This window comes from Staurois parvus, unplaced genomic scaffold (assembly GCF_062004578.1).
Source record: "Staurois parvus isolate SC_StPar_1 unplaced genomic scaffold, SC_StPar_1.0 ptg001432l, whole genome shotgun sequence".
Taxonomy (NCBI): Eukaryota; Metazoa; Chordata; class Amphibia; order Anura; family Ranidae; genus Staurois; species Staurois parvus.
Window position 1 is genome coordinate 10,741,294 of NW_028319228.1, and position 27,498 is coordinate 10,768,791.

Below are 27,498 nucleotides of genomic sequence, written 5' to 3' on the forward strand. Positions count from 1 at the left end.
ACAACAATCTCCCGTTCTCTTCATATGTCTGGGCTATGGGGTAGAGTGGCAAGATGGAAGCCTTTTCTTATGAAGAAAAACATCCAAGCATGGCTAAATTCTGCAAAAACCCATCTGAAGTCTCCCAAAAGCATGTGGGAAAATGTGTTATGGTCTGATAAAACCAAGGTTGAACTTTTTGGCCATAATTCCAAAAGATATGTTAGGTACAAAAACAACATCACCAAAAGAACACCATACCCGCAGTGAAGCATAGTGGTGGCAGCATTATGCTTTGGGGCTGCTTTTCTTCATCTGGAACTGGGGCCATGGTCAAAGTAGAGGGAATTATGAACAGTTCCAAATACCAGTCAATATTGGCACAAAACCTTCAAGCTTCTGCTAGAAAGCTGAACATGAGAAGAACTTCATCTTTCAATATGACAACGACCCAAAGCATACATCCAAATCAACAAAGGAATGCCTTTACCAGAAGAAGATTAACGTTTTGGAATGGCCCAGCCAGAGTCCAGACCTGAATCTAATCAAAAATCTGTGGGGTGATCTGAACAGGGCTGTGCACAGGAGATTCCCTCGCAATCTGACAGATTTGGAGTGTTTTTGCAAGGAAGAGTGGGCAAATATTGCCAAGTCAAGATGTGCCATGCTAATAGACACATACCCAAAAACACTGAGTGCTGGAATCAAATCAAAAGATGCTTCAACCAAGTATTAGTTTAAGGGTGTGCACACTTATGCAACCATATTATTTTAGTTTTTTAGGTTTGCTTCCCTCCACATAAAAGATTTGTTAGTTGTTCAACTGAGTTGTATAGTTTATAGGTTACATTAAAGGTGGAAAAAGTTCTGAAATGATTTATCTTTGTCTCATTTTTTTTACATCACAGAAACCTGACATTTTAACAGGGGTGTGTAGATCTTTTATATCCATTGTATATATTTTTTTTATTGAGGGCTAATATTCATTATTTGTTTATGGTTTTGTATGCGCTGTGAGGAGTTAGCGCACCACATATACACTTACAATCTCCCATGTGCCCCTCTTTCTCCATGCAGCACTATCAGCTTTTCCTTATCTCTCTCCTGCTGGCTGTCAGCTGCTGACAGGATGAAAGGGGTATATATTTATGGATGGAGAGGGAAAAGGGGTTTGGTAATTACATTTACAGGCCCCCTTCCTTTTCTGAATGGACACTGAGTGGTACTGATCACTCACTGTGTTTACTCATAGTTGAAGCATAGTAAACATTGTTTACTATGCTTTCTCTTTGTAAATGAACAGGAAGCCTCTGTACAGAGCATTTCCTGTTCATACATTTGCAGTGCAAAGGAGGGGAATGGAGATATCACCTCAAACCCTTTCTTTGTCTTAGGAGTGAGACATCAGGGTTATGTTTTGACCTTTGATGTTTCACCAAAGCTATTCACTGCAACAGGAGTACAAAAAAAAAAAAAAAAAATTAAACAGTATGAAGGCATCGTTCACACATGCACACTACAGCATACACCCATGGAAGGACTGTGTTTGCCTGTATGGGGATGCACAGGTCCTCCATGCATCCTTGTGCAGGCAGTCAGTAATGTTAAATGGGCCACAGCAGCTGCACAGACACAACTGCTGCTCCCAAATTGACAACCATGTTGGTGCACAACCCTGAACACACTGTCTGCATTTGGGGCTGTGAACCCACATGGCTGTATGATTGGGAGCAGCGGCTGTTGTCTGTGTAGCCACTGCATCCCAATTGACAAGGATGGAACTGCCTGCACAAGGATGCACAGAACAAAGCCCTTGCACAGGTGTACACTATGGTGAGTCCGTGTGAATGAGGCCTAAAGGCTCATTCATATGGGTGATCTGACCCATACAGTGTGATCAACTATTTATTTACATAGTTGAAACTGTCTGGAGCTGCATGAAGCCTGTGTTATCCTATGGAGACACAGCTGCAGGTGCTAATTTGACAGGTGTGGATGAGTGACCCCCAAATGCACACTGTCTGCATTTGGGACCATGCACCCACACACCTATGAAATTAAGACCTGCAGCTGTGTTTGTAGCAGTTGCATCCCTATAGAGTAATATAGGCTGTCTTCACTCACGCTTGTACAGGCCACAGCGCCAGTGTGAATGAGCCCCAAGACCCTCCTATTCACACAAAGAGTGCATTTCATATCACAACAATCACAGGTGTTTGATTGCAGCTGCAGGAAGCAGCCTGTATGAATCAGCAACAGGCTGACAGATACTGTGGCCAAACACATGTAATCTCACATCCTGGATGCACATTGGGCTGTTCATAAGTCCCAATATGAATGTAACTGCTGGGATGTGTGGTTACATGCGTACAGCTAACATGTCTGTCAGCCTGTTGTTGATTTGTACAGGCTTCTGCCCACGGCTGTACGTAAACACTTCTGGGCACAGAAATATGCTCCTTCCTGATGTACAGTCCTTTGTGGCCATGCGAATGAAGCCTTAAACAAAACAAATTTCTGCTTTGCTGCACTGCTGTAATACACTGGGTTGCAATAAAATATATGTCTATGCACACCAATGCAGTGCACACATGGCACTGTGATTGGGCGTTAACAAAATGCATAGGTGAACGCCAACCAGTAGATTGTGAAATTTAAAAGGTACACAAAACAAAGTGTAAAAAAAAAAAAAAAAAAAATTTAAACTTGTACAAAAAGATTTTTTTGAATGACAGTTTTAGCTTTTAGATTTAGTAGGAATTTAGCAGTAATTTTGTAAGTTCTGCTGTGTTTGTTTCCGCTAATAATGATTTTAGAGTATTTTTAGCGAAAATATTTTGATAAACATTTGTCCAACTATTGCCTCAAATAAAAAAAATCAGTAGCACCTTCTTTTCATTCTACCGGTCCTTAGCTTTCAGAACATGTATGGTTTGTGGCAGAGTAGGTGAGTCTTTTGTAAACTCAAAGCTTTGGGGAAAATAATTAAAACATGGAAAATTGGACTCCTGAGTTTAAAAACAGCACAGGGCCTGGCAGTGAAAGCGGTAAATCTGAGGTCCAGGGAAAACAAAAATCCTCCCTTGCAATGGTGCTGCAACTGCACTGCAAGGGTCAAATGCTCATTTAGGTCTAGGGTTTCAGAAAAACAGGAGTTTATTTTGTACTCACCATAAAATCCCTTTCCCTGAGTTCACTAACGGGAACAGCATCTTCTTCTTATTCAGAAAGTGGGACACAAAGTAGAAAAAAGGACTTTGCACTTGCTATGGTCAGTTCTCACAGGGTATACAATTCCCTCTCTGCTATACTGTAGGTCTCCAGTCATTCACAAGCAGTGTCAAAGGAGATATTTCCCTAGAGGGGTGGGTGTTGTGTCAGTCAATGAACTCAGAGAAAGGTAGTACAAAACAAATCCCATTTTCCCTTACGTTCAATGAGGGACACAGCTTCATCTTCTTGTCCATAACAAAGTAGGGATGTCACCAAGCAATTCCATAATGAGGGGTGGGCAAACCGATCAATGGAGAATTAAAAACCCCAGTGCAACATGCCACCACTCTGAAAGACCCCAAAAGGGGTGCCCAGGATCCCTAAACAGCCGTCTGCAACATTTGTGGTGAAAACTAGCATTGGAAGATGCCAACACATCAACTGTATAGAACTTTGTAAATGTGTGCACAGATGACCAGGTCGCTGCTTTGCAAACTTGAGAAACAAATGCCTGATGTCAGAACGCCCAGCTGAAGGGCTATAGCAGAGAGGGTATTGGTGTAAACCTCCTGCGCTCCTAACTAAAAAAGTGATAAGACAAATAGCAAAGAGAAGCTGCTAACATCTAATCATATACCTAATGATCAAATAAACAAGACTGAAAAAATTATGTAGCGCTACTCAAATAGTATATAAATCACATGCCATAAACACATATAAATAAATGTGATAAATATAAAGTGATGAAGAGTGAAAAATCATAAACATGACCTGATCCACGTGGGATCCAAAAAATGACAATGAAAATACTATAAGTGTCTAAACGTGACCTGATCCTCTGGGGATCCTTTGTGAAAAAAGTGAATTATAATCCACCAAAGTGATGGTCATAACTAAAGTGTGCATACCAATACTCTCACCAAGTATGGCATATAGTAAGTGAATTGATCCTAAATTGGATCTATGGTGATGGTGGACACTCAAACCAAAAAGTTAGAATAGTCCAAATAGGACTAATATGTGAATACTGTCCCAAAAAAAGGACTCCAAACCAAGGTAAAAGCACATACATACAGGAAAACACTTCTTATATCAAATGTGCACACTTACTTAATATCAAAAAGAGAATACCCCCACAAAACAAATATCAACCCAAACACATAAATTGTGTTGAAAAAATAAATGCCACGTGACAATAAAAAATAAACACGGAAGTGTTACGAATGAACATGCAAAATAAACGCATGACACTAAAAAACGATATATATATGTGAAGAAAGTCCAAATTGGTGCTTAAACACCACACAGTGCAATGAATAAACACTCGTGCACGTGGATATTGGATGTGCGTACCACAGAAGGATATCCACAAATAGGTGAAATACCCGCTCACCTCCTTGCTTCGACCCACAAGAGTCAAAACACCTTTAGGATCACCAAACTGGATCCTCCATGTACATGATTCCTCTGTCACTGCGCACCTCTCCCTGCAGCGATCTCCCCCTCAGGAATATACGTAATGTTGAATACAAATGAAGTATTATTCTGTAACAGGGCAATCAACGCTGTATGCATAAACATTCCTATAAATATAAATATATCCCAGCGAAGTTCCCAACAGAGCACAAAGTAAGGGGCCAGATCGATAAACCGCCGTTACAGAATAATACTTCATTTGTAATCAACATTTCAGCGTACTGCACAGAGGTGGAACTCCGCTTGAAGCTGTTATTCCTAGGAGGATAAAGGTGCTACAGAGAAGAGAGCAGTGAGAACTCGAAGCCTGATGTAAGATATTGACTTAGACCACACCTGTATACCTGGAGATGATTTCGCCACCATTACGTATATTCCTGAGGGGGAGATCGCTGCAGGGAGAGGTGCGCAGTGACAGAGGAATCATGTACATGGAGGATCCAGTTTGGTGATCCTAAAGGTGTTTTGACTCTTGTGGGTCGAAGCAAGGAGGTGAGCAGGTATTTCAGCTATTTGTGGATATCCTTCTGTGGTACGCACATCCAATATCCACGTGCACAAGTGTTTATTCATTGGACTGCGTGATGTTTAAGCACCAATTTGGACTTTCTTCGCATATATATATAGTTTTTTAGAGTCATGCGTTTGTTTTACATGTTCATTCGTATTTAGTGTGACACGGTCATTCCACTTCTGTGTTTATTTTTTATTGTCACATGGCATTTATTCTATTTATTTATTCAACACACGTTATGTGTTTGGGTTGATATTTGTTTCTCGGGGGTATTCTCTTTTTTGACATTAAGTGTGTACATTTGATATAAGTGTTTTTCTATATTTAAGTGCATTTTCCTTGATTTGGAGTCCTTTTTTTGGACAGTATTCACATATTAGTCCTATTTGGACTATTCTATCTTTTTGGTTTGAGTGTCCACCATCACCATAAATCCAATTTAGGATCAATTCACTTATATACCATATTTGGTGAGAATATTGGTATGCACACTTCAGTTATTACCATCACTTCATGGATTATAATTCACTTTTTTCACAAAGGATCCCCAGAGGATCAGGTCACGTTTAGACACTTATAGTATTTTCATTGTCATTTTTTGGATCCCATGTGGATCAGGTTACATTTATGATTTTTCACTCTTTGTCACTTTATATTTATCACATTTATTTATATGTGTTTATGGCATGTGATTTTATTATTTCTACACTATTTGAATAGCGCTACATCATTTTTTCAGTCTTATAGGAGAGAGAGGTTTTCACACTCAGAGAGGACTGCCAAAAAAAGGTCATTTTTTTTTCCTCTGCCTCATATCCTACTCCTGTAGGTGGGGCTGTAAAATCCTACTTTGTTATGGATAAGAAGATGAAGACTCTGTGTCCATCAATGAATGTAAGAGAGAGGCCGTTTTTCCTGCTGACTCCCTACAGGCTGTAAAACCAGCACCAGCAGCTTCTTCACCCCAGCATAGTTACAGGTTCACCATTCACAAGCCAGAGTGTAGGGGAGAAGTTTCAGACTATGGCAAGGTAAGCCAAAAGGAACCAATATTTCAACATACTGACACTGAATCATATTATACATTACTGTCTTACATGCATGCAGTAAAAAAAAAAATGCATGACTCGTCCCACTCTTGTTTTACCTCAATTTTTGGACATTTGAGGGACATGATTTTATGTTTTAAGAAGGCAATGCTATACAGAAAAAGAATCAGTGTACTAGAAGAAAATACAGTTGCCATGGCAACAGAGAAATAGACATCCCAGACAACAGCTCTAAAATTTCCAGGTGTCAATCGACTATTATAGTAAGGTGACAACTTCTTACTGTAGATTTAAATTCCATAACTACTTTATATCATAGCAATATTTAGCCACATATGCTTGTATATTATAGACTTTAATTTGTTCAAAATTCAACATATCTATAGTTCTAGAGCAGTGGTCTCCAACCCGTGGCCCTTTGCTTGCCTTTATCTGGCCCTTGGGCACTTTTCCTCCCACTGACAATGTGGCATAATTCCTAGCACTGGCACCATAAATGGGGCACTATTCCGCCCCCTAATATCAAAGATGGGGCAATGCTTACTCCCACTGACACCAGGACAACTTTTACCCCAAAGGCCACAGTCCGGCCCCCCAAAGTCTGAAGGACAGTAAACTGGCCCTTTGTTTACAAAGTTTGGAGATCCCTGTTCTAAAGTATGTCATTTTTTATGGTATTGGCAATGACTGGCTGAAGCAAGACTGGTTGTTTAAACTCCTTCAAAAGGAAAGGTAAATTTATCAATGCTCAAACTGACACCATTATATATTTAACAACTTATGCATAGAATGACAGTAATAACTGAACTAAATCAATGTATCTAAAACCAAAAACAGCTATATTCTTTTTTTCAGGCAGTTTTTTTTCTCTTTCACTTAGTAATCCTGTGAATAACACACTTAAGCCATGTCTAAGCTTTTTTTTTTTTCCTGTCTATGGAGGGAGGCATGGTTATCAAAGAGGCTGGATGTCAAGCATGTCTGCCTTTGTTCATCTCCATTACATGGTGAATTGATGAAACTAGTACTTTACACAATAACAAAAAGGTTGTTTGGGCTTTCTTTTAAACTCACAGGATGTGACAAGCACAGTGCATTTCTGGCAAGATCAACATTTTCTGTACTTGCTAAATATGTCCTTAACCTGAAAACTAAAAACAAAGACATCCATCTACAGAACAGAGATGAGGGAACCAAGCAAAGCTTGGTTCACAGGTGGTTTGGCAAATCCTCCCTACCTTGAAAGACATGTGGTGTCTTGTGGGAGGGCCATAGCGGAACCTTGAAGATCGCTTTATAAAAAGAAAGGCCCCAGATATTTACCCCTCCCCACAAAGAAATATGGGATACATGGATACTTTCAAGTACAGTACAGGACACCGGTGATTGCACACTGACAAAAAAAAAAAAATCTGCAGGGACATCCCCAATAAAACACCTCACACTTTCATTCCCATCAAGTATCAGTGAGCCTAACCAGGAAGGGTGGAATCCTAGCATTTAGACTATAGGCTTGAATGGTGACTTATCTAATCCACCTAGCAATGGTGCAGCAAAAGGCAGGGAGCCTTCAGTAGATGACAAAGATGGAAACCAAATGCCAAAAGCAGGCCAAAGCCAAGAGCTAAACTGTCACACTGTAGCAGGAAATCTCCTTGGAACTGGGCATATGGAAGAAGAAACTCATCTTGTGGAGAAAGGTGTCCTGAGAATAACCTTGTCCCTGTGTAACACTAGGAAAGGATAAACTTAAAGGTCTACCTCACAGAAGTCATTGCACAGAGAAAGGCCACACTGCGAGTGAGGTCAAAAAAAGGGAATATTCCTGGTGGGTTCCAAAGGTGACCCCTGAATGGCTGAAAGAACCAAGGTAAGATCCTATGATGTCACAGGGGAAAATACAGAAGGAGCAATATGCACAACACCCTGTACAAAGGCCTTAAAAGGATAAGTTCACATTTTAGAAAAAAAATAAATGCTAATTTTTTTTGCAGGTAAAAACAAAATTTGTATTTAATTGTTTTTGTTTGCAGGAGCCTGTAAACTATTTCACCAGTAATCAGCAGACCTCTCAGTATATCGGTTTGTTTGCATGAGATGCACACGCAAACATATACTCTGACAGGAAAAATTAACTACCATGCCGCTTCACAGCGCTGTGGTAGCTCATTGAGGACTACAAGCTGACCGCCATTAAGGCTGTCGAGATTTGTAGTCTCTCATTTATAGATTACTGTGAATGAGTGATGCGGCCATGTGGGCGGAGCCCCACACGTCCACTTTTTAAAAATTTGACAGCTAGCAAGGAGAAAGATCCCCCGCTAGCTGTCAAAGTGGGGATCGGGGGGGGGCAGGGGCCGGTTTGATCGTAACATTACACCCTGAATATGGATGTAACATGTTGCGAAAAGTAAACTTATCCTTTAACTAAGGAATGAGAGGCCAATGGTCTCTGAAACAGAACAGCCAGGACCGAATTTTCCCACTTGATGGTACTCAAGCCCAGATGCTGATCCAGACCAGATGAAGGTCAGGAGTAGGATGAAATTTCTGAACTTAACACCATGCAAAGTAGGCCTTCCAGGTGCAACGGTAGAAGTCCATTTCAAAGAGTTTGTTAAAGATTGGACTTGGGGCTGGAAGGATAGGTTGGAGTCCAGAATGACACCAAGTACTCTGGCCTGCGGGGCGGGTTTGATTGTGGCATTGTTGGACATGATGGAGAAGTCAATGGAGGGTGGGGTCCGGGCTGGGGGGAAGACGAGAAACTCTGTTTTGGAGAGGTTCAGTTTAAGGAAGTGGAGCAACATCCAGTCTGATATGTCACTCAGTAGGTGTGTGATTCGGGCGGAGACTGAGGGGGTGAGGTGGGGGGTTGAGAGATAGATTTGTGTGTCGTCAGCATATAGGTGGTAGTTGAAGCCGTGAGAGTGTATGAGTTGGCCAAGGGAGGAGTTGTAGATGGAGAAGAGAAGGGGCCCGAGGACGGAGCCTTGAGGGACCCCAACAGAGAGGGGGAGTGAGGGGGAGGTGGTATCATTATAGGTAACGCTGAAAGAGCGTTGTGACAGGTAGGATGAGAGCCAGGAGAGAGCAGAATCTCTGAGGCTGAGGGAGTGTAGTTTTTTTGAGGAAGAGGGGATCAAGGAGTTTGTTGTCATTGAGGTGAGAGCTTAGGGGGGTGTGGACTAGGCGCTTGAGGAGTTTGGATGTGAATGGGAGCAGGGAGATGGGTCTGAGGTTGTTTGGGTCCAGGGAGGGCTTTTTAAGTATGGGGGTGATGTGTGCATGCTTCAGAGGGGAGGGGAAAGTGCCGGAAAGGGAGAGATTAAAGATGTGGGTGAGGGAGCATAGGATGGAGGGGAAGGCGGTTGGAGGAGTTGTGAGGGAATAGGGTCGAGGGGGCAGGTGGTGAGGCGGGCATCATCGAGGACCTTGGAGACTTCCTTGATGGTAGTAAGGTCAAAGGTGTGGAGTATTGAGGGGGCTTCAGTATGAGGAATGTAGGATGGGGTGGAGGTCAGAGCAGTGGTGGGGCCGTGGGAGAGGGGTGATGAGGGGGTAGCTGAGTGAGGGGGAACGGGGTTGGAGGGAGTTTGAGCAGTGACGAAGTCCCTGCGGGTTATGTCGAGGGAGAGGGGGTAGCTGTGTGAGAGCGGACTGGTTGAGAGGGAGTGTGAGTTGCGAATTGTGTCAATCTTGTTTTTGAAGTGATTGCCAATCGCAAGGGCGATGAGTGAGGTGCTGGGTGGAGGTGGGGGTGGAGAGAGTAGAGAGTTAAAGGTGGGGAAGAGTCGGCGAGGATTGGAGGAGAGGGCCTTGATGAGGGTCAGGAAGTAGGCTTGTTTGGCTGCATGGAGGGAGGTGTAGGTGTGGAAGGCAGATTTGTAGCGGGTGAAGGCTTGCCAAGGTCTGCATGAGGGTTACTTCTCTTTGAGCAGAGCAATTTCTGGAGCTTCTGATTGTTGATGTAGGCAACTTCCATGGCATTGTCCAACTGTAATGTGGTCGGGTGAACCTGCAGTCAAGAGGACAAACCTTAACAGGAACAACTGGTTGGCCCCAAGGTCCAGAATGCTCACAGCAAGTCATGCGTCTTCTGACAACCAAATCCCCTACTCTGAAACAGGCATTCAAGACTTCTTCTCAACCGGACATCCATCGCGTAAACTTTCCACATCTTTGGGGGAAAGGGACTTCCCGATTCCAGCACATATTAGAAATCCACCACGTCGGGGAGAAACTAGTCTTGCAGGTTAGCCAAATGGGGAGGGCTAGAAACTGATGGCTGTTTGTCCTCACAGTCAGATTGCTGAGTATCAATGGGCTACAGTGAAACTGGATGTACAAGTCCACCATCAAACCCAGAACCCTTATTTAAAAACAAGTTTCGTGGGTCCAAAGGGTGTGAGCATGTGAGCAGAGAAAGGAGTTTGTCCCAGGGCAGGAGGATCCTGGACAGGGTCATATTCAAAGTCATGTCTAGGTACTTGAAGCAATAGGTCGGGTCCAGCGATGACTTCTGAAAATTGAGAACCCATCTGAATCTCTGCACGGTTGTACATTGGCTGACAAGGTCTGGGTGGACTGGACCTTTATTAGGAGATCATCCAGGTATGCCACAAGAACAGAGAAGTATTAGGACTTGGGCAAGGACCTTGGTAAAGACCATGTGTTTCATGAATGGGCAAAAGAAAAAGGCAACACATTGGTAAAGCTGTATACCCACAGCAAATTACAGCTAGCATTACTGAAGTGAAAAAAAATATGGTGATGTCCAAGTAAGAATTGCTGATGTCCACACAGGCCAGGCCCAGACAGATGGAAGGCAAGGACCAACATTTGGACCCACAGGAGCAATGTCAGAGCCTGCAATTCCAGTATGGGGAGAGTGGCTCAAGAAGAATGCAGAAGTTCAAGTAGAAACCCTGAAATGGTTCCCCATCCAGATCGGGGGGCAATAACACCCTATGAGAGAAGCTGCTAATAGCAGTATTTAAAACTACCCATTTTTGCTGTGAAGATCGCAAATTTGAGAGCATGAAGCTCTGTGTTGATGCAAAAGTCTTGAGAATTCTCAGAACCAGATGGCTGAGAAGCTTAACAGACATGCCCCCACTCTGGCAAGTGGAGTGCCATTTCATTGGGAGATGGGCTTGTTCCCCAACATGCCAGGTTTTGAGGTGAACATTTTCTGGAGGAAGCGTATATCACAATTTTAAGCTTGGAGTTCAAAGCTTGAGAGGGACAACAGGAAATCCTTTCTAAACTCCACAGCTGAAGGACTACCTGCAGGAGTGCGAACTCTTTTTTCCAGGGCAGGAGAGTACTCTTACCACTAGAGACTTCCTCGATATACATGTCCAATGCGTCACTAGAAAGGCATTCCCCCTTGAAGGACATCCTCAAGATGCTTCTTGCAAGAGAGTTCCACCAAGCAGTATTTGAATCCAAGGATCCGTCGCCAGATATCCAGGAGGAGCCTTCTTTCTATTCACATACAAAGAGTATTGCTAATCTCTCTACACAGTATGAATGACAATTGTGCAGTCATGCAACACCAGCCATATTAAATTTTTACCATTTTTGTTTGAGTCACAGAGCTTTCTTTTGGTGGAATCTTGCAAAAAAAACCAACAAAACAAAACCCAGTGGTGATTAAACGATAAATGACCGAAAATTTTGAAAAGAAAAAAAAAAAAGTTATAAAATTTAGCAAATAAGTAATTTTCCTCCTTCACTGATGAGGCTGCACTGACAATCATTACCATGATTATAAGTGTCGATGTCCCCATGAGAATTGCTAGTTACCGGCTCTCTTCTCACTATCACAGCATGAGAAGACTGCCGATGACTAGCAAGTTGATTTACACAGTGATCAGAGCTGTGATTGACTGCTGATCACAGAGGTGTAAAAAGACAATCACAGCAGCCCTTTACCACATAAGATGAGGACACAACGAACACAGAGCGCTTCAGATGTGAGCCCTAGGGGCACGCATGGTGGCGGGGTTCTGGTAGGACATCAATAGAAGTCCTCCCAGAACCAGCCAACCACATTGTAGCCATCATTTGACTATGGCAAGGTTGGCAAGTTAAAGCCCAAGCTTACAAAAAAAAAAAAATCATAAAGGGATATGATGCACCTTCAATGTGATGTGTCCATCTTGCTGCTGTGTCCTGGTTTAGCAGAAATCTTCCTCTTAACCAGGACACATCATATTGAAAGCAAGTCATGTCCCTTGTACGGATTTTAACATGAAGAGAATAAAAACCCAATGACCTGACCCTGGCCTTGTAATACTGAAGCTTAGCCGTTTCTATTTCGTATTTGGGTTTAGACAAGTATATTTTAGTACGATTTAACTAGATGTTAGCACATCTTTGACAGAACTCTGTTCTGTAACAGTCCTACCAAACAAATTAGAACAAAACTTTAAAATAAACACTGTACTGAAAATTTGAAAGAATCAGCTGCGTGTTGTAACTCAAACATCTTCTAATTACTACTCAGGAGGAAATTCTTCTACAACAGAGAAAGTTAAAAGAAGAGCAGCAAATGATTGAAAAACGCAATCAGCAGTTGATTTCCATCATGGAGCAGTTCAAAGGAATGTGATCACTGAGAAAGGTTTACGTCAGCGGTATAATCGGAAAGCTTAATCCATCATTTTCAGCTATGTGTTAAATAAAAAGGTTGTGTGACTTACATATTTTTAAATATTTCTTCTCAAAATCAGTAAATTCAAATTGATTATAGTTTCACGACTGAAAGCAACAGTCCACAAAGATGTATTTGCATACTGTACACTGGTTTTCTGAATAAAAGCAGGATTTTTAGAGTGGCATCAGTTGTGAAAATCATCTTTGTGGACTCTTGCTTTCCGATGTGCAACTGCAGATCAAGCACCTGTGAGCTTTGTTGATGCAGCACTTAATGGGTGGTGGCAGTGAACTTTGTGCTAATAGTTTCAGGACATTTGAAAACTTTCTAAAATAATATCTGAAATGTAAACTTTTATAATAAACGTACAGTGAAACCCAAGCCTCCAATATACACTATGTTCACATCATTGAATAGTTCAGTATTTCCAGCATCAGTAAACAGCTATAATGTGAGCAGAACACTGCGTGTCTATGTTTATACCAGGATTCCCCTAGCACCCAGCTATTGTCCTTTGGGAAGGATAGGCTCATCTAAAACCTCATGTGCAATTTTTTTTTTATATATTTGCATGTATTAAGGAACACATTTGATGCTCACAAGACACATAAAAGTAAACTTTTTTTTCAAACATACCATGAAATTGTCAGGCCACATTTTGGCAATTGTCCCAATAGGTCTGCTGTACCATGTATGAAAAAAAATATCCTGTTAGCTTCCTATTACTTCCTTGTATTTATTGTGCAGTATGTCTGGTGTTCCTGCCAATCCCTCTGCTTTCCTATCAAAATCTGACCACACTAGGCAGGAGAGCACAGCACTGTCAGTTCTCTAGTTCTGCTGGGAGTTCAGCCAGCTCTGCTCATCTAATGATCAGACATCTGATCGCACGCCCCCTGCACAGCCATTCACTGGGAAGTTCAGTGTACTGCGGTTTCTCTTCCCCCAGCTGACTGTTCTCAGCTGCAGAAGGAGCCTAGAGCATATGTGATCACTTAAAAAAATAAAAAAAAATCAATAGAACTTGGAGATGTCAGTCGCATTTAGTCAGTTCCTACCCAGTGTCAATTACTGTCAGATTGCACGCTACACTACAACACTCCCACTATAAGTTGCTGATCTCCACCATTACTAGTACAAAATAAATAAAAATTCCAGTATATATACACACACACCATCATTTGTAGAAGCTATAAAAAACTTTGACGCACACCAATGAATATACACTTAAGAGATTATTTTTTTTTTTAACCAAAAGATATGTAGCAGAATACATTTTGACCTAAATCTATGAAGAAACCAGATTTTTTTTTTTTTTTATTGGATATGTTTTATAGCAGAAAGTAAAGTTTTTTTGTTTTTTTTTTTACAAAAATGTTCAATCTTATTTTGTTTATATAATAAAATCTAGTGGTGGTCAAATACAACCAAAAGAAACCTGTATTAAAAACAAATGAGATAAAATTGTGCAGTTAAAGTAGCACAGTGCTAGACTAGCATAAAAATGCTCTGGTTATGAAGGGGGTAAAACCTTTCCGGATCTAAAGTGGTTAAAATCACTGACAGGTGGGCATTTTAGGATGTTACAAACCATGTCCTCTGCAAATAAATTTTTTTCGGAGAAGTGTTATGTGCCTTATTAGAACCATTCTTTGTAACTTTTGTATTAGAACGTACATAGAAAATGTGATGATTGAGTTTATTTACTCAGTCACAATACACAAAGCATGCATACCTTAGAAATTGAGATAAAAGCAAAATGTCTACAAACAAGATTGCACATAAAAGAATTTATTTTACACATTTTCAGGAGAGTTACACCAGAATTGTATTAAAAAATAATACTTACATAATTAACATATGGGGGGTATACTTCTAAATGCCAGTAACAGTTTACAATGTAAAACAGAAAAAGAAATCTTGATGAAGGCATAGCTTTTTAGGTGTTATCAGCATACACAACACATTTGATACACATACACACAGTTCCACCCAAACTGCACTAAAGAAAAATGCACATAAAAGGTTACATTTAAAAAAAGAGCCACAAATCATTCATACCACATTTTTCTGTCAAAAGAAATGAATTTTGCCCCTGCTACGAAGGGGAAAAATACATTTCTAAGGATTGAACACAACTTTTTTTATTTTTTTAAAAACATTTTTTAAAGCTGCACACAGTGTTGCGGCAAAGACAGTACGCCGTAATTTTTCTTTCCTAGCTATTGTGCACAAATTGAAATTATTCCACAAAGAATTTTATGTCATACTATAGGTTTGAAGGATAAAACATCCTGGTGCTTAACACCTAGTTTTGCCAAGCCAGCATGTTGTTGCAAGGAACCGGAACACAAAATAAAAATGAATCCAATGAATCAGGAATTAAATATTTTTACATATTTGCTTGTGTGGTAGAATTCTGTATAGGCAATGAGTGTGCAAAAAAACAACAAAAAAAAAGTGCTGAAGGAAAGCGGCTCAAAACGTACTTTGGCAAGATGCACTGCAGTAAGTAGTTTTTTCATACAGAATATATTCAGTAGATATTAACACATTGTCCTTCTGTTACACGTTTTGAGGATGTTAAGTTGCCTGTAAATTTGCAAGGGAACCCTGTTTGATAGGTGGGCCACAGACATTGCCCTCAAACTAGCTTTTTCCTACTAGGATACTTTAGTAGTTAAGAGAAAACTGCTATTGTCATGCAAAAGAGAAACTAGGTCATGAAAAACTGATGAATCAATCTTCAGAACTATTAGAAACTAAAGCAAATATACCTGTGAGATTAGCCCGATACATGCAGCCAAAGAGCCCACTTACACTAACTTTGCATTAATGCACGGTACCACAACAAGTTACATGCACTGCTATGCCATCCATTCTGAAACCGTGCGTTGCAACATGTTGCATTACATCTTTTGTGGCAAGTCTGACTTTTCAGGACATTTTGGTGTGGTACCAGCCCACTAATTAGGCTGTCTTTACATAAAATGTGATATGGGACCATTAAACCACTGCATTTACAATAACTTTCCTCCTGCAGGAGCATGAAACAGCCATTACTTTTGTCCCCAATACAATAAGACACTGCACCCTCTACAGAACTCAGAGTCTAGTCTGTTTAACAACTTCAAAAAGATTTGTATCCCTAGCTTTTGTTTAGTGCACAACATACAGCACTGTGGACCCAGAGTTTGGCCTAAAAGCAGCACTTTGTCAAAGCAAGGTAAATGATTACAAGCCAAGCAAAAAGTCATTAAGTCCCGGTTCACACAGATGCAAATTCTATACAGATTTGATCCAAATCGGCATAGATTCACATATCATCTGAAAAAACATTGTTTGCGATGAAAGCTGTTTACATCTATGTGGTGCGATTCTGATCTGGTTTAAAAAAAAAAAAAAAAGCCTGAGTTAAGTGCAGATTTAATCTCCAGCTATGCCAAATTCCCCCAGAAATCACATGAATTCTCATGAGAATTGCACCTGTCATAATGGAAATGGCACCAGTGTGAACTAAACCTAAAACCTTCTACAGACTTGCAAATCTAAATTCCTCATTAAAATAGCCTGAATAAGGATGCAATGGGGGGATGCAGCCATTCCCCTAATTCATGTGCCATTTGTTACCAGGATTAGGTCTAGCTCACTGCCCCAAACCTAATATGTTGCACGAGTCAGGAGAAGGCTGCATTCCATGCTTACACTCATTAAAGCTGAACTCCAGGCAAAATATAAAAAGACAAACTAATGCAGTTTTGCATTTATTAATACAATATATTTAAATGCAAGCAGTTTTAAGTACCTGAATTTGAACTGGTACAAGCCTCTTGAAGTGCATGTACAGCAGAACTTGAATATAAAAAGTGGCACAAGGGAGCCTTCTGAGTGACAGATATGAACTCACTCCGCTACTTCTCATTCAGGCTAGGTTCACATATATGCGGGTGCAGGAATAAGTGTATATCGCACACATACCCACACCAGCAGGCAAAACATGCTTTTCTTTAGCAGACATGCAGGGGTGCCAATAATACCTAATGACACCTCAACACATCTTAAAAAAAAAAAAAAAAAGTGTAGGTCAATTTTAAATGAGGGAAAGCTTTTGCACCATGTGGTTGTTACGCAGTTGCAATTTTAAGAATGTGCAGAGACCCTTTTTCCTGTGTTTCCCACACGTACAGCAGCCCATCCAAATGAATAGGCTATATATATGTGTGTGTGAATGTAACCTCACTGTCCATTCAGTCTGGGGGCTGATCCATGACAGCCTGGGCACAGAGGAAGTGGGTCAAATGATGCTGACTGTCTTTCAACCCAAAATCTAGTGGAAGATAAATAGGTACTGCAGGCCTATTTTGAAGTGTGTATTATGACAGAAGCTGCTTTGTTTCAGTGTTTAACTGGATTTTTTTTTTTTTACTGGAGTTCTGCTTTGAAAAAGGGTAAAGACATCCTAACCTGATGATTTTAGAAGACCGTTGGCATAATAAGTCACAGGTTTAATTCTCTTGGAAAGATACCAGTGAATATTCACTCCAAAATCCCCCAGTGCTGCCCAAAAGTTGCACCCATTGCCAAATCCAAAATACTCCATAACAGTGATGGATTCTCCATAATTCTAAATTGATGGGTGCCCAGCTAAAGTAGATGCCTTTGGTATAGCCTTATTGGCCATAAAATAAATTGCTACAGGGATTTCCTACACTTGAATCGGAGTTTAAGATGCCAGCAGGTGATTCCATCTACTGCCACACCACTTGTGTGGCTTGCAGAGAACTGAAATGCAATTATGAATCCCCTCACTTGTGATCAGCTGCTTTTGGTAATAAAATCCTTAGCCAGGGGTGCTCAACCCATTGAAGAGTGAAGGCCTCAATGAAATGAAATGGCTCAGAATTTGGATTTTTTTTTTTTTTCAGTTTGAATAGCATAATGAACATTTTCATCCTGCAGCTACTCAATGGCAACAGGAGGGAGAGGAGGAGAAGCCACTGCATTGTGGCTTACCTACGCCTTGGCATTGACTTCCATTTTATCTTGCAGGGGTTGTGCACTTTCTGCACATCAGAGGGTTCCGAGGGCCACGGGTTGAGCCAGTCTTATGTTGAATGTAGACATGCAGATAAGTCAGTGGCTGATCAGGAGAATATTGACCAACTTCACCTCGTAAAGAACATGTCAATCCATGATTAAACCCTCCTCTTTGAATAAAAACCCTTGTTAGTCCTGTACAAGATACCAATTCATAGCTCAAGTGCAGTTGACAAGCACTGCCTACTTTAGTGAAAAGATCAAACAAGCCCATAGATGGCTAGAATATAGTGCAACTTAAATTGGGTCCTAAACTAAAAAAAAAACAAAACAAACTAGATCTCTAAAGGGCAGTAAAAAACTGTCAAACTACCATTACTCAGGGCAACGATTCTTACTTACAAAATATGTTTCTAAGGGCTTGTTCACACTAAAATTTCTAACACCTATACCAACACTATAGGAGCATTTGGTTAGACAGGCATTAATGAGCTTTAGTATAGCTCCTAGATTGTAAGCTCCCAGGATCAGGGCCCTCCTATCCCTCTTGTATTGAACTGTATTTTTGCTGTATTGTCTCCCTTTATATTGTAGAGCGCTGAGCAAACTGTTGGCGCTATATAAATCCTGTATAATAATTTAGTATGGGCGTAAGACTTTTTAATGCTTGTAAATAGCCAAAACGCACTATGTGCACTTTTGAAGCATTTTGTAAACGTTAAAAACTACACCACAATTGCCTGTAATAAACTGTAATGGTATTAACATGCCACAACTGCACCGCAAATACCCTGTAAACGCCTGCCAGCACTTTTGCAAAGCAGCACCATAGACTTAAAATAAATGGGAGGCGTTGCAAGGCTTCAAACTCCTCCTGACTCGACATGAGGCTTCAATTTTGAAGCGACACAAGACTAATGCTTCATGCTTTGATAATGTGAACATTGCTGTGTGCTGCCCATAGTGTCATTTGGATAGGTATTTGAGGAACTTTAAAAAAGCCCCTCCAACACCTGCTTTCAATGCCAGTGTGAACTAGGTCTTAAAGAAATGAGAAAACTTGTAACCACTGAACACATTACCGTGGAAAATCGGCATTAAAAGTACAAGAATTCTCAAATTAAAAGCTGCTTTCATACACAAATCCATATGAGGTTTAAAAGTTCACACCCTTCAGATATTTATCACCATACATTTTGCAGTATACCTATAGATACTGTTTAACAAATCCCAGAAAAGCAGGCTTGCCAAAACTAGCCTTTTAAAAAGTTACTTTTCATCAATGGCATCTTGTGTTCCTTGTTATACTTCAAGCTCCAGGCTAGAAGATGCTGAATTCCTAGTTCGTTTGTCCACCCCCAATTTATGAACACAGTTTGGACTAAGACTTAACAGTTACACTAGGAAGTCATTCTTTATCTTTGCTTTAACACCTTTGTTTTTGATGAACCCCACTATTTATGGACATGGACACTTCTATCCACCAGGCAACTGCTGGCTTTGCAGTAATAAAAATTACATTAAGGCAGGTTTTTTTTATTTTTTTTATTACCTCCCAGATTGCATTTTATGCTACTAGGCAGGAGAAAGTAGTGAAGTTCCTCTAAGGCCCTGTTTACACCACAATATTGGGATCATGTGAGTTTTTCTGTACAGAAAACTGCATACATATGCACATTTCAGAGCAGAAAAATACAGACATGATGCCAACATTGTGGTGTGAACAGGGCATATAGAAAACAATTGTTTACTTTTGTTCTTGCAGAGACAGGTGCAGAAAAACTCACATCTCTATACATGAGGTGCGAATGAGGCCTAAAAAGGTTCATGGATGTTTACTTGGGTTTGTCATTTTCATGCAGCAAAAGGCAGGAATATGCAAGATGATGCCATAGTGTAGAAAAAAAATCACTATCCAGTTTCAAAAATATTGGTTTACAGGGTTACTCCTATGTTCAGCCATTAAAAAAGGAAAAAAAAAAAAAAAGGGAGTGATGACGTCAAATTAAAAAAAGGTAATAAGGACATATAAAACCCAAAAAGACAAAACAAAAAGGAAAGCCAACCATTTAAACATGCAACTTTATTTTGATACAGTTAACATACTACCTAAGCATGCAAAAAGAATGGTTTTGTCAATTATATTCTTTATATATATTCTTATGTAATATTACATGTCAATCTGTAATCACGCACACAAAATACAACTGTACATCAGGAGAGAAAAAAAAAAAAAAAAGCAAACAAAAAAAGGAACGTAGTGTACAAAAGACGGCTTGCAGTTCTGAGTCCGGTGATATTTATGGACAATACGTCCTTATACCCAGAAACTGATTTTAAATTAACAGTATATGCAAGCACTGCATGCAGGTCTGAAACATGAGCCCTAACAAAGCCCACCAGAGATGAATTAGAAGTCCCTCACCTTTTAAATCAGCCGCACACAGATAGAATTAAAAAAATGAACAAATGCATTAAAAAAAAAAAAAAAAAGTACAGAAAAAAGTGTATTAAAAAAAGGACAGTGTATCAAGTTATTCTACAGTTCATGATAAAATATAGGCCGATATGACAGCAAAAAGAAAAACAAAAAACACAAAATACACTGTAGCCCAATTAACTATACAAACTGTGTGTCCCCAATTGCACACATGCACATTTATCAAGTGTTACAAACTACGATTGGGAAGGGGGGCTCACGGAGCCAGGCTCTGCTTTGAGATTTACATGCAGGACTCTTCAGAGTCAATAAAATTTTTAGAGATCTTCAGGATAGAAGCACTTGCAAATCTATGCACTTTGTTCAACACACAAGAAAGCTATATATGTTTTAAGAACTTAGTGTGTAACAGAAAAAGTACCCAAGAAGCCATTTACTGAATACATTAGAGCTTTGGTGGACCAAGAGGAAACTAAACTGCAATGGCAGCAATAGTTATAACTGTTACGATCAAGGCAAAAGGAACATGTAATTAAAAAACAGAAAAAGCTACAAAATGTGTGTTTCCGAGGATGTAACAGTTCAGCAGTCTCATGCATTACCAGGAAGCAAATACCTAATTTCAGAAGTGCATCAGAGAGGAGAGGAAAAGGAGACAAATATCTCAAAGCATATCTGATCCCTCTAAGCAGTACCAAGTTGTAGGACAAAATGGGTAGATGCCACTTCTTAACGCGTTCTCTATTACGTATCTGCAATATGTACATACAGGCAGTTACTCCAAAACCATGGCTCTGAGACAGGCTGTTAGCAAAATTGTGTAAGTTGCAGACATTTAAAATTCAAAGTTTTACTTTGCTGCTTACCTTTTTACTGAACTAAATATGTTGGCACAAGTTTTAGTATCTAAACCTATAGTGTTATAGCTGCTCAAATTCACAATCCCCAGCTACACAAGCATTTTCAGATGCAGTAATGCAGGATGAACTGTTCCAACCAATATGAGCCTGTAAGCAATGAACTGTGGACAACTGGTTCATTAGCCACAATCTACTGTAGCTCAAGTTTTACTTCAGCAAACAGACTGCACTGCATTACACCTTGCATATGGCTGCTGACAATTTCAAAATTGCCATAGGGTAACCAAAGCATCACTTTGCTGCCAAAGCTTTAAGGTGAAGTACGGTGGTTATATACAAAATAAATATGCACAAAAAAAATGCATATACACTAACAGCACTGGGGAATGTGAAAAGATCAGTGTGATTTGGCAATGTGTAACATTTTCAATTCAGAATATGCAATAAGAGAATATCAAAATCATAGATTACTGATAATTAGAGAAAATACAACGCCTAGGACAACTGTTAATGTTGTATATCAGCACCCGCTATCCCTACCTGTACAGTCAAAATCATTGTGGAGTTACCACTCATTCTGGACTCCATAATGTACTCTTTTCAGATCTGGAACTGGTTTCTTTACAACACAGAAACAAGGGAAAATGGAAAATTATTTTTTACTTGCTTTTGAAATTAAACTGGTTCTGCTATGCATTTCAACATGTGTTGTGAGCGGGGGAAGAAAAAAAAAAAAAAAAAAAAAAGGGGATTCAAGCTGTGCTGTAAGATGTGGAGAGACTGACAGCATGGTAAAAAAAAAATGCTTCTCATAGTTGTTCATTTTATTTTGAAAAGTATTTTAACATAATGGACTTCAAAACAAGTAACAAGCTTTGCTTAGCATTTTATTAATTACACCTTGACAGTGTTTCATACAAAAAAAAATACTAAAAATAGGCAGTAGAACAAAGGGGAGGTAAAAAAAAAACAAAAAAACCGAGGTGAAGGGATAACATGTGCAGCGTTGCCACTACACAGTCTGCACAATGTAAGACAGAATTAACACTGGAAAAATACTTTTAGCACATCATTTTGCATAATACAGAATTGCCCCACAACCTACAACATCATGTCTTAATACCAACCGCAAGAAAAGCCATGTCTATTTGTATTAATACATATGCTTTCATGTAGAGATCTGCATGGGTGTTGATATGATAGACACTGATCTTTAGAATAATCTACTGCCAATGGACATCCAAAATGTGTGTTTATGCTTTACAAAGGATAGTGAAATGTTATAGAGGCACACAGCAAGACTTCACAGTGCAATGTTTTGCTAGATCTTAGCACAAAAGTATAATTCAACCATAGTGCCTTCAACGGGGACGATGGAAGCTAAAATAAGGGACAGACACCTACAGTAGGGAAGTCTGATATACCAAACAGTGCCTTGTAGGTAAGGAATGAGTGCTTAATGAAATGAAATATTTTTTTTTACTCATAAGCATTCACACAGCTCTTCCATTCTTCTTTTGCCCTCGAATACCTACTGCTTTGAGTTTTTCCAAAAGCAAAGTTTCCAACTTCAAACGGGTCAGTTGCAAAAAGTGGTTTATTCCTTTGTAAGGAAGAATGAAACAAACTTTATTCCCAAAAATGCACTCTCATTTTTCTTACTCCAATAAGCAGGTGTGAGATTGCAGGAATATCTGAGCTTTTCTGTAATCCGAAAGCGGGATTCATTGTTTTTTTTTTCTACAAATTTTACACTTGACAGATCCATTAGCTTGGCAAAAAAGTCCAGAATGTCACTTAGGAGGTCTTCACCAAGTCATAGACATAAATATGGAAATCGTCATCAAACTTAATGAAGTAAACTGAGGGTTTGGCTTCAACTTGATGAATTACCATGCCAGTCCTTTTTGATCCATCTTCTTTGGCGTATTCAACCTGTTTCCCTACCAGGCTGTCCACAACCTCACCAGGCTCCCTCTCAGCTGGAGGAGAATCATCTATGGAATTATTACAAAAGAAAAAATTAGATAACATGAAACATTCCAAACTTAAATGATCTTGCAAACTAGATAAAATACTAGTGCCTTCTTTTAATTTGAAAAGTTCTAAAGGGTAAATACATGAACTACTATTGATGGCCTAAGAATAATAAGGTCGTCTATTGATAAAAAAACAAAAAACAACAAAAAACCACATGACAATTTACAGACCCCAAACAAAAATGAAGATCAAAATGTCAAGAAGTTCTGCCTCCACCCTGACAAGTATGCAGATCAGATCAGTGACTCACTATCTGAACGCCATGATGCAATGGGAATTTTCTGAAGTAAATGTCTGCAATATTCGAGCCTGCAGAACATTAGTTTTTCAAACAGTGCCTGCAGATGAAGGTGAATACCTGTACAAAATGCTACATAAAATTAACATGGTGCATTTATTTGATCTAAACTACAGAAAATAAAGACTGGGGTAAATGTAAGGTTGTACTTACTTTTTCACTCAATTTAAACTTAGAATCAGGTGTTCAAGATTAGGTGCCAATTAGGATTTGTTTAAATTAAACCTTCCTAAAAAGTGTGCGCTACAATGAAGCTGCTATCTTTGCATCATTTTGATATGCAGTTGCCATGGTGCTGCACGTGATCAGCCATGACACCAACCATTTACAAAAGGTTACAGCCAACCAGGTTGGAAAAAGACACTGATGGCTTGACAGTATGGCTGAGAGTATTCTTAACAATGACAGCATTCACAACAAGAATTGAAAGTAACTGTTTTTGTAAACAGTGACAGCTTTTTTTTTTTTCTTCTAACCACATGCCCTCCAGAGGATTTACCCCCCCCTTCCTGACCAAGCCATTTTTTTGCGATACAGTGCTGCATTACTTTAACTGACAACTTTCAGTGGTATTTGATCGCCTCTGCGGTTTTTATTTTTTGCACTATAAAAAAAAAAAAAAAAAAACAATTTTGGAAATAAAACCGAAAAAAAAATTTTTGTTTTACTTTTTGCTATTAAACATGCACAGTAATTTTTTTTTTCTTTCAATTTCGTCATAAATTGAGGCCAAAATGTAATCTGCTACAGGTCTTTGCTAAAAAAAAAAAAAAAAAAAAAAAAAGAAGAACACCCAATACGTGTAAATTAATTGGTTTTTGTGAATGTTAAGAGTTTACAAAATAAGCAGGATATATACTGAATTTTTTTTTTCTTTTACTAGTAATGGCGGGGATCAGCAACTTATAGCGGGACTGTGGCAGGCATTCTGACACTGGGGGTCACTAACATCCTCTGTGACACCAATTCATTGATCAGTGCTAATAAAAAGCACTGACTGTACTAATGGCACTGGGCAGGAAGAGGTTAACATCTGGGGTGATCGAAGGGTTAACTGTGTGCTTTACACTGTAAGCACACTGCTTTGTATGGGTCTGAAAGTTGTGCCAGAAATGGTTCTAACATCAGAATAATCAAAGCACACTAGCCAATCCATCAAGGAATGACTAAGGTAGAGAGGAAAAAAAAAGTGATTAAAACTTTCAGAGTTCATAGCAGAGATTTTTTTTGGGGGGGGGGGGGGGGGGGATAGTTATACAGAATTGTAGAAATATCTAATAGCAGGATCAATAGAAACGTTAAACAGAGGGGCCTAATTAAAATAAATACACAGGAAGATCTGGCTCTAGCAAACATTTGTGAGCCAGCGCAGTATAACACCCTACTCCCAGTAAAATTATAAACAGTAGTGGGACCTGTGTCCCTCAATGAACTTTAAGAAAATTGCTGGTGTTAGAGGCCTGAATATCCACCTGGTATAGCAATGGTCCAGCAGACTGGTATAGAAGCATCCACAGCTTGCATGGCAGGGCTTTGAAAATGGGCCTGTAATCTCGTTTAACCACTTGCCTACACAGCACTTATACCCCCTTCCCGCCCAGGCCAATTTTCTGCTTTCAGCACTGTCAAACTTTGAATGGCAATTGCACGGTCATGCAACACTGTACCCATATGACATTTTTAGAATTTGTTTTGAGACAGAGCTTTCTTTTGCTAGTATTTAATCACCTCTGGGTTTTTTATTAAACCAAATAACTAAAAATTTTGAAAAAACAAAGTTTTTGTTATAAAATTTTGAAAATAAGTGATTTTTCTCCTTCACTGATGTGCGCTACTGAGGCTGCAGTGATGTGCACTGATGAGGAGGCACTGATGGCCATTGACAGGCACCACTGATGGGCACTGATGGGCAAGCATTGACGGACACTGACAGGTGAGTACTCACAATCTCTACTGCTGTGAAAAGGGAGGAAAAGCGGTTTATGCCAAGCACTTGTAAGCTGCTGTGAACCCAGGAAGAGTGAAGAAACGTCTGTACTGTGCCGAAGGAGGGGGATTCAGAAGCTGCTGCCAATTTGAAAGTTTGCTCAGAAAGAGCCAGGGTTCGCAACTGCAGTAACCCAAATGAGAGTACAGTTTTGCATACTAGATGCCACAAAAGAAAGGTCTGCAGGCACTTTAGTACCAGGCACAGTCTCACAGCCACAACCACCAAACTGGCCTACAGCAGTCTCAAATCTATGGCAGCAACATTACCCTTCAAGCCAACAGGGTTTGGGTATGATCTCCCAAGGCTTTGTCAAGGATGTATCAATTGTTTTGCTGCAGCAGTAATCTTGAAAGAATTAGTTAGAATCATCATTTAAGACAGACAGAGGAAAAAAACTAGCTAAGGAAGAAAGTAAGCTTCTCCCAGTACAGAAGAGGTCCATCAGCTAAGGACACTAGCAAAAAATGAGGCTAGCTGGGAGTGGGAGGGGTTTAATAGGGGTTTAATAGGGGGATGCCCAGCAACCTTTTTTTGCCAGTGTCTAATCACACGAAGACAGCTGCATATAACCCATGGTGATGCATACAGATGCTATGTTCCATAATGTACAAGAAAATGTTCTTGATGGCTGCTCTCTGCAATACAGGAATACAGGATTCTCCTGAATTTTTCAATGCAGATCTGAAGGATGTCTCATGCAATTGGGAAATCTGTCTTGATTCATGAACTATATGATTTTATGCAGCTTGCTCAAACAGAAAGCATATATTCAGAAGAACAGAAGACTTTCCCCACCAACTCACTCACCACTATAAAAGGCTTATCTAGTGAAAGACCCCCAAAACGTGAAAGAGTCCAAAAACAGTTTCTTGTAAAAAGATAAAATGCAAAAGGCAATAGTCATGGCTGGCCTTCCAGAATATCATTACTTACTAGAGTCCGGCATGATACGAAGATCTCCTTCTTTATAATCATCTAAAAGCTGATACATGTACAAGACAGGGTCCTTTTCATAGGTTATATAAAACCATGTATTCATGATTGGTGCTCTTGCTAATACCATCCCTCGCCATTCATCTTTAGAGCCATCTTCTGTTTCAAACATGTGTTCCACAGCTTTACCAATCATTGTGTCGGCCAAATGGGCATCACTAATTCGGGATGAAGCTAAAAGAGAAACATGAATATGATTTAACATTTTACAATCAAATGTGTCCTCAAATAACATTGTCCACAGCAATATTGTTACTCTGTTATATTGGTTACAAATGAGTGTTTCAGTTACTAGAGTTATCAACTTTGACATGCAGAAATATCTGCCATGTCTGTCCCTCAAATCTGCTTAACCACTTCGACCTGAGAAAGTACAAAGTACATTCTAAGGTCGTGAAGTGGTCATTACCAGGATCATAGCTGCAAAAATTTGCAGTTGGCAATGGGCTTTCCTATAGAAGTGATCCAAGCGGCTCTATAGCTGCCCAATCACTTCTACAGGGTGCAGAGGGGCATGCTCCCCCCGCCTCACATACACACCCCCTGACCCAGGCTCTCCAGTGCGATCTGGGAGCCCAGGACAGTTGTGACCTGCCTGGCTGCCCAGAGGAAAGGCAGGTACAACCATAACTGTGCTACCTCTGTGATGTTTGTTGGTTGAATTGGATGGACTTTTTCAAAATAACTACAGTGGATATAAAAAGGTCTACATATCCCTGTTAAAATGTCAGGTTTCTGTGATGTAAAAAAATGAGCCAAAGATATATCATTTCAGATCTTTCAATCTTTAATCTGTACAACTCAGTTGAACAACAAACTAAAATAATATGGTTGCATAACTGTGCACACCCTTAAACCAATACTTTGTTGAAGCACCTTTTGATTTCATTCCAGCACTCAGACTCATACCCAAAAAGACTATCAGCATGACACATCTTGACTTGG

The 27,498-nt window shown here is 39.9% G+C and overlaps 2 protein-coding genes across 3 annotated transcripts in view; one reads left to right on the plus strand and one right to left on the minus strand.

The window, feature by feature from the left end:
* LOC149436051 (RING finger protein B-like) overlaps positions 1-14,519 on the plus strand; it is a 126,945-nt gene extending 112,426 nt beyond the window's left edge. The window contains exon 18 of the mRNA XM_089662095.1: positions 12,746-14,519. Coding sequence (XP_089518221.1) covers positions 12,746-12,850 — 105 coding nt within the window. The 3' untranslated portion in view covers positions 12,851-14,519. The remainder of the gene's footprint in view (positions 1-12,745) is intronic.
* A 151-nt stretch (positions 14,520-14,670) lies between these two features.
* Positions 14,671-27,498, minus strand: part of SPIN1 (spindlin 1) — a 93,970-nt gene continuing 81,142 nt past the window's right edge. For both annotated transcript variants that reach the window (XM_089662160.1, XM_089662161.1), the window contains exons 5-6: positions 26,494-26,727; positions 14,671-23,229 (exon numbers count right to left, since the gene is read on the minus strand). In XM_089662160.1, coding sequence (XP_089518286.1) covers positions 23,030-23,229; positions 26,494-26,727 — 434 coding nt within the window. In that variant the 3' untranslated portion in view covers positions 14,671-23,029. The remainder of the gene's footprint in view (positions 23,230-26,493; positions 26,728-27,498) is intronic.